Source organism: Manacus candei, unplaced genomic scaffold (genome assembly GCF_025592945.1).
Source record: "Manacus candei isolate 608988 ecotype Guabito, Panama unplaced genomic scaffold, ASM2559294v1 h1tg000027l, whole genome shotgun sequence".
Taxonomy (NCBI): domain Eukaryota; kingdom Metazoa; phylum Chordata; class Aves; order Passeriformes; family Pipridae; genus Manacus; species Manacus candei.
This window is the reverse complement of record NW_026138075.1, coordinates 5,350,465-5,368,973: the sequence shown is the minus strand read 5'-3', so window position 1 is coordinate 5,368,973 and position 18,509 is coordinate 5,350,465. Positions and strand designations below refer to the sequence as shown.

At 35.6% G+C, this 18,509-nt stretch overlaps 1 protein-coding gene across 7 annotated transcripts in view; it reads left to right on the top strand.

The window, feature by feature from the left end:
* DMXL1 (Dmx like 1) overlaps positions 1-18,509 on the top strand; it is an 81,785-nt gene that overhangs the window by 18,794 nt on the left and 44,482 nt on the right. For 6 of the 7 annotated variants that reach the window (XM_051789291.1, XM_051789290.1, XM_051789289.1 and 3 more), the window contains exons 6-16: positions 1,091-1,157; positions 4,067-4,242; positions 5,646-5,835; positions 7,334-7,502; positions 11,302-11,514; positions 12,265-12,518; positions 12,612-13,296; positions 13,827-13,948; positions 14,508-14,597; positions 14,905-15,007; positions 16,995-17,111. In XM_051789291.1, the coding sequence (XP_051645251.1) occupies positions 1,091-1,157; positions 4,067-4,242; positions 5,646-5,835; positions 7,334-7,502; positions 11,302-11,514; positions 12,265-12,518; positions 12,612-13,296; positions 13,827-13,948; positions 14,508-14,597; positions 14,905-15,007; positions 16,995-17,111 (2,186 nt within the window). The remainder of the gene's footprint in view (positions 1-1,090; positions 1,158-4,066; positions 4,243-5,645; positions 5,836-7,333; positions 7,503-11,301; positions 11,515-12,264; positions 12,519-12,611; positions 13,297-13,826; positions 13,949-14,507; positions 14,598-14,904; positions 15,008-16,994; positions 17,112-18,509) is intronic. The other variant, XM_051789288.1, reaches the window with a different exon arrangement.

Here is an 18,509-nt window from a genome sequence, read left to right as displayed (position 1 = left end):
TTTCCTCTTTAAAACCTTTTGTTCGAGATGGAACTAAGTGTTTTCTTCTTTGAACTAGTAGGTCCTCGGAAGGGTCAACATAACTTGCTTTCTGTGTTCACCTTTTATGCCTGTATGTTTTCTGGCATTTTTACTGCAGTTAGATTTAGAATAGGTTTTTCTTAAGGGGTGATTTTGTGTTACTACTCTTTGCCAGAATAATTTTTAGTGTCTGAAGGAAACATTCCCAGATGTCTTTGTATTTGCCCCAGTAGGAGAATTTTGCTTAAACCCGAGTGGATTTCTTTGATACATGGCTCTTGTAATTGCCTTGCTCTTGTTACTGCACACAATAAATGCATCATGCTTTTGTTGACCTCTTGGCGAACTTAGTCCTTCCTGAAAATTAGGATCAACAACTTGTTATATATATCTAATAAATTCGAGATGAAAGTGTACACTGTATCTGTGCTGCACAATTAAATACCCGTATGTTCTCATTGCCACTTAGGCAACAACTCAGTTCTTCAAAACCTGTAAAAGGAGCTCATATATTAGTATTTCCAACTAAAGTAAAACACTACAGAAATGAACCACATAATTAGGTTTAGAATATTTTAGTGTGGCATCTTGTATCACTGTGACCATTCGTGTAAAAACTACTTTCACATACTTCTTAACTTCATTATTCTTTTTACACCTTTTTGTTTTCTGAAGTTGTAGGAAGTATAAGAAATGGAGCTGTCTTTCAGTTAAGTTGGAAGATAATATGGGACAACAGACATCAGTTTGAAATCCAAAGGATTGCAAAATGGAAGTAGAACAGTTAAATTTGTTAACTGTTTTTCATTTATGATATTTTTGAATATTGGATACTGTATCACCCTCAGGTTTTCTGGTTTTCTTGTGTGACCACAACAATGTGTTGCACATGAGTTTACCTTCTAGTCCTTTTGGATTTTGTTAAAACTTGTCACAAGTTTTGTCACAAAACACAATATACACTTGTATTTAATAATCAAATGACTTTCCTAAATTCAAGGAGAAAAAAACTGTTTAGAATTCTAAAAAAAGTTCTTAAAAATTTTTTCTTTCTGTCTTTTTTTCATAGAACTGCTTCTCAAGTTTGTTTAATGAAATTCTCACCAGATGGGGAGTTTTTTGCTACTGCTGGAAAGGTAAGCTTTTTTTTTTCCTGATGGTATTCTACCAATTCTGATAAGCTATTAAAGCAAACAAACAAAAACACATTTAAAAAAAAGGCACCTATTTAATTAAAAAATTCTTTTTTTCTATTTTTTGGTGTATCTGTCTATGCATCTTTAAGTTTTGGTAAACAGGAATTTGGGAGAAAAGCAGTTTGAAGTATACAGGCAACACACCACGTATTCACTGCTTACTATTTTAAAATACCCATTTTTAATTGGTACCAAATTATAAGACATCGGAAAAAAAAGAGTTGGGGAATGGGGGGAGATCTGTGGATGAGATTGCTGCTGGATATCCTTTTAGTGAGGAAATACATTCAGGATTTCACTATTACTGTGACACCATTAGTAAAAAAGAGCTCTCTCATATGTTTTTGTGCAAACGTGTCTGTATGCCTATTTGTGTACATAGAAGAGAATTCACCCTCCCCTCTATAGGTATGTTCACACATCGTTAATGTCAGTGTTTGGGGCCAGTCTCACAGTTTACTTCTGTGTGCGGCACTGGGCAGTTTAACAGCAAAAGCAAAACCCCTTGGCAAAATAAACAAAAAAAATTAACTCAGAAAGTCAGTCTTGTCTTTTCTCTTCCTGAAACTAACAAACTAATCTTTTATTTATGCTCCAAAACTTGTTGAGGTTTGTAAGAGAATAATGTCCTAACAAGTCAAAGCAGAAAAAAAAAATCAAGATTGTGTGGAGGATAAGTGAACAAACGTGACAAGTACCTGCAAGAATTTATATCACTTGTTAAGGAATTTGAGTGAGATTATTCTGCACATAATACTATTGTCTTTATCTGAGGGGAGAATCACACTGACATTGGTCAAAGAGTTAGAATAAGAATGTCCATATCCATCTTGTGAGAATTTATGGAATTACCGAAGTAGATTGTGGAACAAACATACTGGCTTCAGGTTATTGTTTTAAAAAAAGTAACTGAAAACAGTATAAGCGGTTTTGCACAGGTTAGCAGATGCAGGTAGGCACTGAGTTTGTGCTGCCAACTACAGAACCTGGCAAAGGCTGCACAGTTATTACAAAGGAAACAAAATGCTAGTGTGTAAGATTAATTGGGGCAATGCAGTTGCTGAGGTTAGTGAAAACCTGGTTTAAGTGTCACAGAATCCTGAGCAGTAGTAACCTGACAGAATGAGTTTAAGACTGAAGAATGAAAAACAGTTTTGCAGTCTGGTCTGGTCTGTCTTGGAAGCATGAATGAAAAATGAGTGTGTACATGTAAAGAATGGTTAGAACAGTATTTAATTTAGTAATAGAGTGTGGAACTTTGCTGTTTGGATCATAATGTGCCTTAATACGTGCTTGAAAAACAAAGATTCAAGGATGGTTCAGTCTGCAAATGAACCTTGCTTTTGAAAGGTAGTTGTTGTGCATATTTTCATGGTTCACTTATGTGCATCAGGAACAGATGAGTAATGCATATCTTGATTAGTTGTGTTTGTTTTTTGCTTTAAACTTGCCATTTCAGGTCATCATGCTTGCTTGGAAGAGTAACTTTTAAGGCATTTGCTATCTTTAAAGAAGAGATAAAGATGTAATAAATCTGTAAAATAACCTAGATTTCTTTTTCTAGAGAAACTATATTCCAACTGACTAGCTTCTAACATATGAAGTAGAGTACTAGACTTCCTTGATGATAAATTATATTCTGTATAATAACAAAGAAGCAAGTCCTAATGCTCCATTCTTTTTTTGCTTTTTTGGATGTTACATTGGTTGCTATATGTTCTGTGGTGCCTTTAGCCATATGCTGACTGAAAGAGCCATTCCAGCCATTTTTCAGATAACTATTAGTTACAAAAATTGTCTGAGTACATGTTTTGTTAAAAAAAAAAAGTGTTCTATCATTGTTAGCAATATACATTATATGTATTACATTTTTTTTGATGGGTAGGAGTTAGTATTTATTTTCTAAGTCAAGTTTTAATGGATTCCAATGTTATAATTTGATAGAATTGGTGAAAAATTAATTAATCTGCAAATAACTTCTGTAGGGGTAATACTCTTGCAGAATTTTTGACTAGAATGTCTTATGTCCTGTTGTGTTTTCTTACATTATAAACTCACTCAAAGCAAAATTACTGAATAAGTAAGAAAAATTAATAAGCAGGAAAATTAATAATGTATTTTTTTACCATAAATGCTTAAGTCGGTTACCTGCCTGGAGAATCTGCAAACACATCTTTATTTCTGTGTTTTGTTTCTTGATTTAGTTTTTTGTGAAGGACAATGCTGGTGAGCAAAACAAACACCCCCTCCTCCCAGTAGGGTCATCGGTTGATACCGTATTTCAATGCCATTCATATTTAATAGCTGATCAACAACATGAATCTAGATTCAGATTAATTTATCTAGTCCTTGAAGGCATAATCAATTTTTGTGTATATCTGACAAAAGCAGATCGAGCAGTGCTGAGCTTGATTTTTGACATGGCATCTATGACCTTTGTGTGTTTATCTAACATTAAATTTGTACTGGGGGGTTTTGGCTCTTTTCTGCCAAGGTACAATTACTTGTATTAACATTTGAATACCATTTCAAGCTAATGCAGCTTGAATTTTTGTGGTTAAAAATTGGCAACTAATCAGGAGGACCAAAATTAAATCCTGTTAGTAATGGCAAGCAGGTTAAATGGAAGCTCTGCTACTGTGTTTTCTTTAAGATCAAGTCTTAAAGTTGTATTTACTGAGCTTGTTTCTGTAAATTGTACTGAATTTGTTTCTCTGTGTTACTCTGATCACAAAAGTATTTTAAAGACGAATGAAACCTCAAGAGACAAACCCAGAAGTACTTGAAGTGTGTCATACTCTTATGTGAGGTAGTTTTATTTACTGTCTTTTCTTTTTTCCTTTCCACAGGATGATTGTCTTGTGAAAGTATGGTACAACACAGAGAGCTGGCGATCAACCATAACACCACCTGGTGCCAATCCTGAAAACCAAGCAAAAGAGATTGATTTTTCATTTGTTTATTTGGCTCATCCTCGGTCAGTAAATGCATTTTCATGGAGGAAGACCAGTAAATTCATGCCACGGTCAGTAGTTCTAACAACATGAAGTTCATAAGTTGCCCAAAGAAACCCCTGAACTATTCAGTGTTCCCAGCTGTACAGTCAACAGTCACACAAATTGTATGGTTTACTTCAGTTATTAATTTTATACTGTCTGTGTGTATGTTCTTGAGAAGTAAGCATCCTCTTACCTGAAAAGAACTAGAAAGTTAGGAAGGGAGTCTCACAGACTGACTTAGGCATTGAACTAAATATGAAATCAGATCTTGGAAAATTGTCTCTTTCCATCATATTGATTGCACTGTCTGAAATGACCATTCATTCATTTAATCCCAGCTCGTTCCTTTCCATCTTAATGGAATCAGAGCAAATCAAAATAAGTCCTCTTCCACAAACAGTCAAGTATTTTCATGTATTGTAATTTCTTTCTCTACCTGGTACAAAACTAGACCTCTGTCAGAAACAGTATCTGGAAATTCAAGTGAAATAATAATTTGGAACGGATATCTTGGGTTTGAGCTTTTTGGGGTGTATGTTCTGATTCAAAATTACCTGTCCCTAATTTCCACCGGTATTTGCAGTCTCAAACTGAAATAGCGTTAGCATTTCTGTGCCCTGCAACCATTTTTTGGCTATATTATTCCAAATAGTAGCCAAATTTACATACCTTTATGTGGAGCAAGTTTATGCTGTCCTTTATGCCACCCTTTAAGCAGAAGATTCTTCATAAAGCCATTACTATAGTTCTTAAATCACTTCTGAAAATCCATCTGCTCTGTGATTCCTAAGGGAGTTTTGTGCTGACAATCTGGTCAGATGATCCATATATCTTTTGAGCCTTAGATAAAGCTCATGTGTAAACTTATGTGAACTGGAAACCTCATGATCTGCATAGCTTTTTCCAGTATTTTGCGTAATTGGATTTTTTGGCCAAATATGTAACACAAGTTGCATTTGGAAAAATAGTAATTAAGAAAAAATTCTAGCTTTCAATTGGCTGTTGTATCCCTGGTATTACTTGGTTTCTGTCCTTTGTATATATAATTTTGTAACTGGTAGATAGCAGTAAGATCTGGAATTAAGAACAGGTATCTAGAATATTATTAGCTTTTTATGCGAAGAGCTTTGAAAGGAAAAACATAAATTTTGCTATTACAAGTATGAATTATTCTTTAAATTGAAATCCATGATTTGCTGTTGCACTGTTATGTGATGAAGTTTGAGGTAATTTATAGTCAGATACTTGAACAGATAGGAAAGCCTTTGATACATCATTTGTTTTCTTAAGAATATATTGATAAGTTTTTCTTTCATTAGTATGTTTAAGTTACTTGGTGCAATTCCAAAAATTGTTTGGAACTGTTGGTTTATTTTGATGCTATGTAATAGTAAGCAGCTTTTTCATACCTTAAATTTTCTTTCTTTAGTGGTGCTGTCTGCAATGTGCTCCTGACTTGCTGTAAGGATAATGTTTGTCGTCTCTGGGCAGAGACTTTATTACCCAATGACAGTTTGTTGTATGGTGGAGGATACAGCAATTGGAGTGAAGCTGTGAACTTCACAAATAACTTCAAGAGAAATATTTCAAGCAAAGAAAAAGTGCAAAGTGCTTTAGAGGTAAGAACTGAAATTGAACAGTGACAATAAACACTTGTACAAACATGTAATTTTAGGTTTATAATTATAAACTCAGATATGTATCATAAACTGAAATCTTTTATACCAGAGATGTGGATAAAAATGCTATAATAGGGTGAGTTTCTTTGAAATCTCCCTTGGGAAATCTAAGCTGACAACTCTCCTACTGAGCTTCTCACATTAGAAGAGACACTGTTCTAAAGTCCCAGCTGCCTATTTTGGTCTGAGGACTGAAGAAAAATGCTTTACCGTATCTAGTTCAAAGGGCTAGGAACAGTATGGAGCACATACTGTATATAGGTTATGTGAAACTCAGGAGTGATGCTGCCTTAAAATGTATGGTAGGGGCTCACTTGTTACCTCTGAAGTTGTGAGATGTTCTCTGACTTCTGCAACTGGAAAAACAGTGATCATATGGAGGGAATAAAAACAGCCTTTTTGCAGTAGTCCTCAAGTAGAGCAAATTGCTTGTAAACTTTAGGGCAAATGATCCTTGCCAGATAATGTTTTCTAACCAGTGAGAATCAGGAAGAAGGTGAAGCAGTAGTGGTCTCCTGCAAAGTTGTGTAGAGCTTATGTGGGCATTGTGCTTTCATCTTAATGGAGTGACGTGTTTAGTATGCTTATAGTGCTTTCTTAGCGCATACAGCATACATGAAAAATATGACAGGCTGAAAGGCACAACACAGCAAAGAAAGTAGTCAAAAGATGGGAGAGAAGGGAAAAGTCGGAGACAGTTCTGTGTTTCTGTTGAAAATAAGAGGCAATATTAGAGATCAGAAACCACAATTATATGAGAATTGAGGAAACGCTGTTTACATGGGCATGCTATGTTAAGATGCAAAGGACTTGCAAAGCAAGTCAAAAGGAATGCCAAGGGTATAATACTGTCCTTAGTGCAAGTTGTGTATCTTCGTGTACCTGTATGTGCCTACATAGATGCCTACAGCACAATGGACTTGAACTAAGTCAGTCTTAAAAATCAAATATTACTTTTTGCCTTGGAAACATGCATTTGCATAAAAGATGAAGACCTTAAAACTCATTGGGCCCTTGTGAAGTGCTGATCTAGTTAGGTCCAAAATCCAAATCCAATTTTTCAGTCTCTGAAATGGGGCTACTCAAATTTGCTGCTTTGTTCAGAATCCTCAATAAGCATGGTATATGTTTATGAAATACAATAGTATTTTCTGTTTAAGTGTAAAAACTGTATGAACGTTGTCTGCACACTGGAATATGAAGTAGTTACTTACGTGCAGGTGTTTTATGGACCGTCATAAATAAATCTGAAGGCATTGCTATCTTTCTGCTGCAGACACCACCCGAACAGTGTAATTTTGCAAGAAACTCCACTAATTCTTTAAAGTAGCTTTTAAACTGAGAAATACAATTCACTAGTTTCTAGAAAACCTCTTACAGATGAAATCTGCTTTTTCTTTTTGAAAGGAATTAAAATGACACCTTATTCTTCATGCAGTTAAACCTGAGGCACTTCCGACGAGGAAGGAGGAGGTCAAGTGCTGTTGTAGCACATACTGGATATGCTCTGCATCAACAAGATCCCCATGAAGTTCACAGGAACATTGCTCCTCATGCAAATGCCCTTTGTCACTTCCATATTGCTGCCAGTATCAACCCAGCCACAGGTAAGAAACATGATCAATGTTTGCTGCAAAATGAACTGCAATTTCTGTTAGGTATGTATTCTCTGTAGAAGCTTAACAAATGTGTTTGTACAGTATTTACCTGATCATGCAAAATTGCTAGTATGTTTGTTTCATTTATGCATGAAAGAACCTTCTACAGTAATGAAATCATTTGGATAAATTTTCTCTGCAGTAATCCTGTCTTTCATTTTGTCATCTTTTAACTGAGATTCATAGTGGTCTAAGATGGAGTAAGGTAAGTATTTGTAACTGGGGCTACAATTTACTGTGAATTGTGTATGATACTCGGAGTGCACTGATGCGATGAAAAATTTCCAAGCTGATTAAAATCAGTATGAGACACTAAGTGTGTGAAATAACTACGTGTTCCACTACTTCTGTTCTGTCTCTGAACAAAACAAAACACGCCTTCATCTTGCATTCCATAAACTTTAATACTGTGTAGCACTCAAACAACATGTTGATAAGCATTGAGGAAACTCCTCTATAGTTGCTAATATTTCTATTTTCGTAATCTTTGTGTATGCTGAAAATGAAGTGAATGAGCATGTCTGCTCATTGCAAAACAGAATAGAAATGGCCTTTTCATTAAGGTTTTACTGCTGTTACGTGGTTTTCTGTGTCTAGACTTAAAGAACAAATGTATTATGTAATTCTTACCTTAAACTAGTTAAACTCTGTCTTATAGTATTTAAAATTGTTTTTCTGTCTCTGCTGACCCTTGTTTGAAAGGCCAATTTTGGTCTAAAGGCATTCACGATGAGTTCATATTTGTAGCTGTACAGTCTTTGGTATGATTGTAAAGAACAAGTAGTTTCCATTAAAATTGCTGTGCTAGGCAAAGCTGTAAACCCTTTCTCCTCTAAGATTAATCTTCAACGCTTTTAGTATTGGTTTGTTCATATTTTAACAGATAGGACTAGAATCACATTAAGCCTACCAGACAGAAACTTCTTTCAGTTTTGTGTTGTACCGTCAGTGCTATCCTATGTCTGCAGGAAAAGTCTCCAGTCATTACATGTATTACTACCCAATGTCATAGGGGAAAATTTCTTCAAAACGTCTTGAAGATTTGTAGTTTTCTTCTGTACTTTCTCATCTGCAGATTGCACAAGGAGCTAGATAACCTTTTCATATGGCTAGCACATAATCTTTCACCTTTTTTTTTGTACCTAGTCTTTTCTTATTATTTTTATACACAATAGATAGTGGTTTAAACCCAACCTGCCACTGGGCCCCACACAGCCACTCAACTCACTCCCCTGTCAGCAAGACTGGGGAGAGAATCAGAAGGGTGAAAGCCAGAAAACTCCTGATTTAATAGAGTTTAATAGGGAAACAAAAACAAGGAATTATTTCACTGCTTCCCATGGACAGGCAGGTCTTCAGCCATCTCGAGGAGAACAGGGCCCTATCACATGTTAAGGGCTACTTGGGAAGACAAAACACCACCACTCCTTACATCCTCCCTTCCTCCTCCTTACCCTCACTTTTTATGCTGAGCTTGATGTCTTGCGGTCTGGAATATCCCTTTGGTCAGTTTGGGGTACCTGTCCTGGCTGTGTACTCTCCTAATTTCCCATGCACCCCCAGTTTCCTCGCCAGTGTGGGAGTACAGAAAGCAGACAAGGCCTTGAGTCTGTATAAGCGCTAACATTGCTCAGCAATAACAAGCAAAACCATCTCTGTATTATCAATCCTGTGTTCAGCACAAATCCAGAACACAGTCCCATTCCAGCTGCTGCGAAGATGATTAACTACCCTAGCCAAAACTACCCAGCACAACTAAGTAAACTTTGATTTTGCTTTTAATAGCCTTTGCAATATAAATTCGCCTAACAGGAAATTCACAGAATGAGAATAAAAATAATTTTGAAAAAGATTGGAAAAATATTTTCCTAGTTACTCAAAACTTGTGTTTGGCCTTTTTAATCGTATATTCTTTTTATATTATCTGTATTAATCTGTGTCTATTACTGTCTTTTGGATCACTTGGTCTTTAACTCAGTTACCTGGAAGGTAACAGGTTGTTCTTTAAAGTAACTTTAACATTCTAAATCTTAATTTGAAGAAGTATGTGTTCTTCCTCACAGTCAAGTCCTTAAGTATGTCAATCTAATGAGATTTTCTAAGTAGGCCTTTTTGTTTGCCCTTTTGAAATTGGATTTAATCTGAAAACCTAATTGTATTTCCTTTCATTTAATTTAAACAAATCAGTCTGTGATCTCTCACTTGAAAATTTGCCCTTACGACAACATTTTAAAATAGTCGATAAAAACTTAAGGCCAAAACAGCTTCGCATTTTGAGGAATAATGCTGTCATATGTAAGAATAAATATAAAATTTCATATAGTATATGAAACTAATTTTCTTTTAGTGACAAAATCCTTGAGACCTGCTTTTATATGATGGTGTTATTTCAATGGATATTCAGCTTGGATGGAGTTCAGTGAAAGGAATAAACGGTGGTTACTACGACAAAATTGTCTCTAGGTAATTTCAGAAGAAGTTCTTCCATCCAAAGACATTAGTATTTTTCTGGAAAGAGTGATTGTGATTTATGAAGCAAGTAGAAATTCACTAGGGATAATGTCCAGAGCTGAGCATCAGTTAGAAACTGGTAATTTTGAGGTAGGAGAATGGGAAAAAAAAAAGTGATTTCTTATCTGAAGAGTAATCTTTTTAGATCACCTTACTCAGCTTTGTGTTTCGAAAAGGGGTCAACAGAATTTTTCCCTCCAAGATCTGTTGCTATCCATATGTATAATGCTATTTTTGAGACTGGCATTGGCCTGTTTAGGAAGACAGACTGCACTTCTTAAGTCATATGTGCTCCTCTTGCCTCCTTCACATGCTGCATCCCCTTCCCACAATAAAATTGCTGGCTGTCCTGGTAGTCCTTTCGTTTTATCTGTGTGCTCTTAGTTATAATTTTCTTTAACTAGATTGGAGGATTAGTAATTCAAAGCCATCATTGACTTTGATTAAAACCAACAGATTTTGAGTGATTTTGATTTTTAAATCTCCCAGGACATGGAATTTAAGTAATAGGGAGCAGAAGGAGATGAGAATATACGTAGAGGCTTCTAGGTGAGAATTACATGCAGGTTGAGCTTTTAACATATTGCTTAACGTCAGTGATTTGAGGAAATTTCGGTAAATCACCTAACTGCCTTTTAGCTACGCTTAATTTAGATGATGTTACTCAGCAGCAGTCTGACCCTTGCTTCTGTCGCACACTTTGTGATTACTGCTCTGTTTTTCACAGCAACGTGGGGCACTGGTTACCATTAAAGGGCAATGTCAAATAACAGAATCTATCAGAATTAGAAATTCTGGAATTTTGTGATGGTGTTACAGAGGGTGTCATCTATTGACTGTACAAGTTTTTGCTTGTGTAAGCCTGTAGTCTTTGATTACAATGTATATCTGCAGCATCCGTTATGGACTTAATGTTGGAAATCATGCGTAAATTATTTGGGTCATACTGAGCTGTAGTAGCAAAAGACAGGGTAAATTAACCTGAGTGTACGGTGTTACATCAAGAAGATATCACAGGGCGGTACTGTGATCCTAAGGTAAGCATTACAAAGAACCTCTCTGTGGAACATCTCTTGTGGTGGCTGAAAACAGATCATGCTGGTGAAAGGAATGGCAAGTGGCAATACACTACGTGTATTTTTTTCATAACAGGGTTTCTGCTTAAAATAATTTCTCTAAAATGATTTTTTGACCAAACGACTTAGTTCTAAAAAATGTCAACATCTTTTTCTGGTAGATATCCCTCTACTCCCTTCTATCACATCTCTGAGTCTTGGTGAAAGTGAAGAAAAAAGTGGACCTTTTGTTGTGCACTGGCTAAACAACAAAGAACTTCATTTTACCTTATCTATGGAAGTGTTTTTGCAACAACTTAAAAGGAGTTTTGAACATCATTCTCCTGAGACTAATACTGAGGAATCTAATCAAATGGATGGCAGATCAGAAGAAGGTAAAAGTTAGAGAGACATATACCGTTCAGAAAAATGGCTTTCATTTTAGAAAGTAGTTTGTAATGTTCCTTCAGGTGAAGTCAGAGGTGGGCAACTTGACATGGAAGACATATTACAGTAGCAGTTTTATGCATTTTTTTCCCATATGCTGAAAGTACCTAAGTGACTTTAAAAAATCTCTATCTAAAAAAGCTGTTGGTTGGGGTTTTTTTGTTTGTTTAGGTTTCTTGTTTTTGTGGGGTTTTTTATGGTTGTTCTAGAAATTTTGAGGTAATACCTGCTGAAAACTGCACTGTTTACTTAGGCTGACCTGGAGGCCTTTGCATAAATTGTTACTTTAATATTAAGGAAGCAAGTGCAATACTTTGAATTAACTTCCTTTTTTTTAGATATTAACATACACTTCATTTATATAGCTTTATTCTGTAACATAATATATTCAATTAATTTATATATTTTAGAGCTTGGTGCTCATGTTCTGGCTATGCATGCAAAAATTTGTATAAAATGTGGAAAAGAAAAATATTTCAAATTAAGGTGCAATATAAATTATTTTGTTTTATTAGTCATTAAGGTCCATAAGGTCTTGTTATAATTTTCATTCTTTTAGATTAGTTCTTTAATTTTAAAGTAGTTCTCATATGATTGTCTTATAAAAGGCCTGAAAGGTGCTCCAGTGCCTGAATAACACCACTTGTTATACTGCTGGTTTTGAATATAATATATATTTATATATATCTGTGTTCTAGAAGCTGATGAAAATGGGGATGAGCAAAAAGGAAACCAAGAAAAGAAGGAACTGAGCGATGAGAAAGCTACTCCAAATTCAAGCCTTGTTCCTTTATCTTCTGCTATTATTGATCATGAAATTGAAGTTCTACTCTCTGAATGGAGTAAAAATGCTGACATGCTATTCAGTATACATCCTATGGATGGTTCACTGCTGGTGTGGCATGTGGACTGGCTAGATGAATACCAGCCCGGCATGTTTCGCCAGGTGCAGGTACTTTATTTCTTCTGCATTGTACATAGTTACTCAGTGAGATGTATGATGAGACAATAACTAATATTTATTCTTCCTTTCTTAAAATTCCAGGTGTCATTTGTCTCAAGAATTCCTGTTGCATTTCCAACGGGTGATGCAAACTCTCTTTGCAGGAGTATAGTGATGTATGCTTGTACCAAAAATGTTGACTTAGCTATTCAACAAGGCAAACAAAAGCCTCCTGGCCTTACGCGATCATCATCTATGCTTATCTCTTCTGGACACAGTAAAACAACCAGCAGTTTAAAACTAAGCATCTTCACACCTAACGTTATGATGATTTCCAAACATGCAGATGGGTCATTGAACCAGTGGCTAGTGAGTTTTGCTGAGGAATCTGCTTTTTCAACCGTACTCAGTATTTCACATAAATCCCGATATTGTGGTCACCGTTTTCATCTTAATGACTTGGCTTGCCACTCAGTATTACCACTGCTGCTTACAACCTCACATCACAATGCTCTAATTTCACCAGATGTTGAGAATGCAATACAGGCAAATGATTCCTTGAGGTCTCAGGAGTCACCAGTAAGACTTCAGAGTAGAGCCAATGCAAATGTGACATCCCAGGATCCCAATGCAGTTTACAGTGAACTTATTCTTTGGAGAGTAGATCCTGTTGGGCCTTTGTCCTTTTCTGGTGGAGTTTCTGAACTTGCTCGGATCAATTCTCTTCATGTTTCAGCTTTTTCTAATGTTGCGTGGCTGCCCACACTTATACCCAGCTATTGCCTTGGTGAGTTTTGTTTCCTGATTTGTGAAGTGTTTTAGAATAAAAGTAAATAACCTAATAATGCTTTTAAGTAGATAATATAGAAATACTTGAATGTAATGGAAAAAATGTTAAGTATGGGCCCTTCACAAATTTTCAAGCTGCTGATACTTGGAAGTTCTTTATTCTTATGTGAAGATTTGCTGTGCTCTTCTGTCTTATTTTATGTATTTGATTTTTTAGGAGCTTATGTAGTTAAGTTCTTAAATACTAGTGCATTCTTCAGAGCACACTGAACACTTAAAAGCTGAGGAAAATTTTTAGCTCTAGTTTGCAAATGGGATTCTCATTTCCTTTAATAGGCTTTGATTTGATTGCTGAACACAGCATTAAACTTTGTGATTCTTGCTTGTGAATGGAAGTTAACATTTTTTATGCTGGGTTGTTTTTTGTCATAACTTCAAAATTGCCTCTTGTCCAGAAAAAAAAAAAAGGAAAAAGGAAGCAAATTAGTGTTTGAATAGTTGAGTACTTTTTGCCTTCCTGCTTTTCAGGTGCATACTGTAATTCTCCAAGTGCCTGCTTTGTGGCTAGTGATGGGCAGCATTTGAAATTATATCAAGCTGTGATAGATGCTAAGAAACTTTTGTGTGAGCTCTCCAATCCAGAAATTTCTGTAAGTAAAAAGCCATCTCAAGTTTTTGCATGTTACAACTTCATTCAGTCTCACTAGGCTCAAAACGTATTGGTAACTAAGCTGGTTGCTGAGGATTTCACAGGTGATTCTGCTTGTAAAAGCAGATAAGATAAAACTTTTTTTAGCCACTGTATATGATTTAATCTCAAACTCTGCATATTGAGGCAGGCCAGCGTTTGATTGGAAAATACCTCTGAAACACTTGCACTACAAGGAATAATACTTGTGTGTGTGCATTGCCATCCTAATGAAAAGCTGAGATGACAGTGCAGCTTGGGGAAGGGACAATACATTGCTAAATGTGGGGCTTTCCAGATATTCTTGTCACTTTTCACCCGTCCAAATCATACGTGCTTTTGATAAAATGGGGAATATTACCTGAATAAAATGGGGAATAGTCTTACTGAATCACAACCAGTGTATATTTAGTGCTTTAGTTAACATTTGTGTAGTGATGTTGCACCTACCTAGCAGGCTGTGTCACAGAAATGCACAAAACTAAGTTAACAAGACCACTCCTCTAACTCTTTTTAAACAGAAGTATGTTGGTGAAGTTTTTAACATCATAAGTCAGCAATCTACGGCTCGCCCAGGGTGTATCATTGAACTGGATGCTATCACAGAGCTTGTAAGATTTTCTCCTATACTCATTTTTCACTGTAATTAGCTTTTTTGAAAAAGTCTTAATAGTAAACGTGATACCTGTAGCTCTCTGTCAGGTAAAGATGAGGTATTTAAAGACTGCTTGTGGTGTATACTTGCTCTTGTTTTCAGTAGTACCTGTAAGTGAAAAGAATGTGAGTAATGAAAGTGCATTTTCATGAGAAATCTTTCACTGATGTGTATAACTTAGTAAGTTAGAAGCTCTCATGTTAGAGAGCTTAAGCAGTACATTCTGTAATGTTCTCTTCCTATTTGTGTTTTTACTTTCTTAGCATGGCCGGAAAACACAGTTATTCCATGTTTTTCAAGAAGATTTCATTTTACATAACCAGGAGAAGGAAATGCCTGCAAAGAAGAACAATTTATCCGACTCTGGTAAAAAATTCTTTTTCATAGAACATTGAAATTTTCATTCTGCAGAACAAAACTTCCTAATAAATAGCTTTTGTCATTTTAAGGTCAAATACCTTACTTTGAGATTTTCAGAAGAATTTCTAGTCTAACGGAATTCACGGGTGTTTCACTTCCTCTGAGTTATGTGCAACTAAGTTTTAGATAAAGTAGTTTAAATCATGAGATACCCCTTATGTAGTATATTAAGCAGTCCCTTACTGATACCTGTCTTACATGAGGGGGAAGGGGTTTTAAATGTGAAGCCTGTAGTGGTAAAGTATGACATAGAGAAATCTTATTGTATCCTATCATGGTGGATGTTCATCCTTTATATCAGCTAAATACTGCTCCTCAGGCCTTGCATAGTATAATAAATGGCAGACCAAATAATTCCCCCTCACTAGAATACTATGAGTAGTGTGTGGATTTGTAGGTCTTTGGGCAGATCTGAGTTGCTGTGGAATAAATGGTTTGTTTTCCTTGGTGGAGTGAACCAGTGATTCTGTTATGTAGGCATCACAATTTTGTGGTGTTCTGTTCCAGTGGGGAAAAGAGAGTCAGAGTAAAGTTTGTAGTAAAATAGTAAAGGAAGTCCTGAATGAAAGGAAGCAAAGGCATGGAAAAGTGTCAAAAGGACCAAGGAACATACTGCCTGAACTTTATGTTCATAGTGATCATTTATGAATTGGCTGTTTCTACTTGAGGAAAAGATTTGGAGTAGTGGAGATAATCCCAGCCTTCAGCAGAGTTCAAAAAATGCAAGTGAGATGTTGAAAATTAGGCACAAAACAGAGAACAAAAAGAAGTGTTACTGTACACATAATTGTATGTTTACATCTTGAATATGATACACAAAAAGGATTTAAAAAGAAATATGGAAGACATTTGATCTTAGAAAAAACAACTGTATATATCTGTATGTGTTCTGAAGTTCTGCATGGATTGCTACCATGTAAGGAATTGGGCTAAATGGAAAATTGTAAATTAGTTCTGGATCATTTGCATACATTCTAATCTGAAGGTATTTTCTAGTCCTTTAAAGCCTTCTAGTTTTTTAAAAGAACATTCTTTCATCTTTAATAATGCATAAAGATTGTTTTTAAAAAGAACAAATTAATTTGTTTTTCTGTAGTACCGTAAGCACCACGGTGTCAAACACACAGGGCAAATACAACTTATTCTTGATCATGTTTTATGTAGATACACAGCTAAAGAAGGGTTAGAGGAATCACAGAGGAAAGATGATCACTAAACTATTCCTTCTTGGTCCTAATGGGTTTACTTTGATACTAAGAAGGGAGAATGGCCAGGTACACCGTCCAGAAACGGGCTCCTATTGATAGTACAACTTGTGTCCTCTTTTCTTGGTGTGAAACTATAGTAAATTAATTCTTGGGAAGAAGCATTACATCTCTTGTGTGTTCCAGACTGTTTGTAGGCCTAGTCTATATATAATTGGTCTGGCTGGGTTGTGACCAACGAGCCTAGCCATTAGACCAAGCTGTGACTTTCAGAAATGTGGACAATGGCATTTCTTCTTTAGATATAATTTGTATAATTTTTATGAAGGCCAGACCTCTGTAACTGTTACAGTTACCGCTAACAGATGGTTAAGAAACTGTGAGAGACAAACATGTAAAAGGCAAAGGTCCAGAGCTGATCCAACTTTATTATACACAATAAAGCTGATCTGGGATCTAGCTTTATTATACACAGCAAAGTCACTCAAATATGTTGTTATTTCTAAAAGAAAACATTGACAATTCTTACATGAGTGCATCCATTATTGTGGTGGTTGTTAGTTGTGGTAAAATACTGAGAAAACTAAAGTAACAGTTGGATATAGTCAGACCATTGCATTTCGGTATTAGTTTGTCGGAGCTTAATGTGATTATTTGCTAACCAGCAAAATTTAGTTCTGCTTTCAGGTGAATAACTCCTAAGATCTCCCTCTTCTTAATTTCATCAGGAAACCAGCAGAATGGATTCTCCGAAAAATTCTACTTAATAGTAATAGAATATACTCAAAGCCGTTCATTACTACATATGTGGCACTTACATTTGAAGTCAGTTCCTGTCTCAATAGGTAAGCTTTCTCGTATTTTCCTTTTAAGAAGTAAGTTACTATCTAGTGAATATATCTGCTGTTCATATATCTGCTGTTCAGTGTATTTTGAATTGTATTTCATCTTTTTGAAAAGAATCTGCAGTTGATTACAAGCTTTTATCACAACCCATTCTTTCTGGATTACTTAATCTTCAGAATGATGAAGCTTTTGGGTTCAGCCTGAGCCCAGAGTTTGGTATTTTTTGTCCATTCTAAGGGCAGAAATATTTAACTGGGTTAAACTTATTTAATATGGTCTAAAAGTCAAGGTGTTTTACTTTCATAATTTTTTCTTATGCAATTTTTGCGTTTACATGTTTTAATTTGGATCATGGTCTGAAGCGTCTAAGCATCAGTGATGTCATCATAATTATAAACAATTTTGACGTTCTGAAATCTGCTGGTTCTCTTTCAAACTACCAAACTACCTCTAAAACTATAAAATTTTAAAGTAAGCAAAGATATACTTCAGTAGTTTTCTGTTAACATTTAAAGATTTGAAGAAAACATGTTTGAGACTCACCACTTACTGGAGGAATCTATTATAATGCATGTTTCTGTCATTAAACTAAATTAGTATTTCTTACTATTGCTTTCAAAGGCAGAAATAAGTATTATTGCAATTAATTTATAAAATAGTGAGAATAAAAAAGATCCAAATTTTGTGATCTGGTTACATGATGAGGATATTACTGATAAGGCTTTTCAGCAAATGTGTTTGGCTATTTATGTTCCAAATCCATCAAATTCAACTTCAACTATTGAGTTTTATTTAAAAAAAAGGGAAAATTTATATTATGTAATCTCTGAGAACCTACATTTTAAGCGATAAAATAAACTTGTAATAAAACTTTTCTGAAAAATAACTTTCCCCATTTTGTAAGGTAAGACATTGCGCTGGTTTAAAGGTAAACCAGCAGGGGAAATGAACTCAACTAAAAGGAGAGATTATAAATCAGAATAACAATTTAATAAAATAATACAATAAGTACAATTATACAGACAGACAGTTGGTTTTAACCCACAAAACCCAAATGTATAACCCAGCACCCTGGGGCATGAACAGAGTGGTGTTCTTTGGGCCCCCTGAGTCCAAAGTAAAAGGAGAGGGAAAAGCCTGTTGGTGGGAGAGCTGTTGCAGTCTGGTCAAGAGTGGTGATTGCAGTCCGGTCGAGAGTGATGGTCTGCAGTCTGGTTGAGAGTGGTGATCTGCAGTCTTCCTCTGGATCCCAGGAGTGGTTAAAGAAGTCCCAAGACTCCCAAGATTATATATCCTCCAGTTCAGGCAGGAATGCCCAGAACTTCCCTCAGGGCAGGGTGTTCCACAATGGGTATGAGGACAGGAGCATCCTCCTGTCTCGCAGGCCTCTTAACACC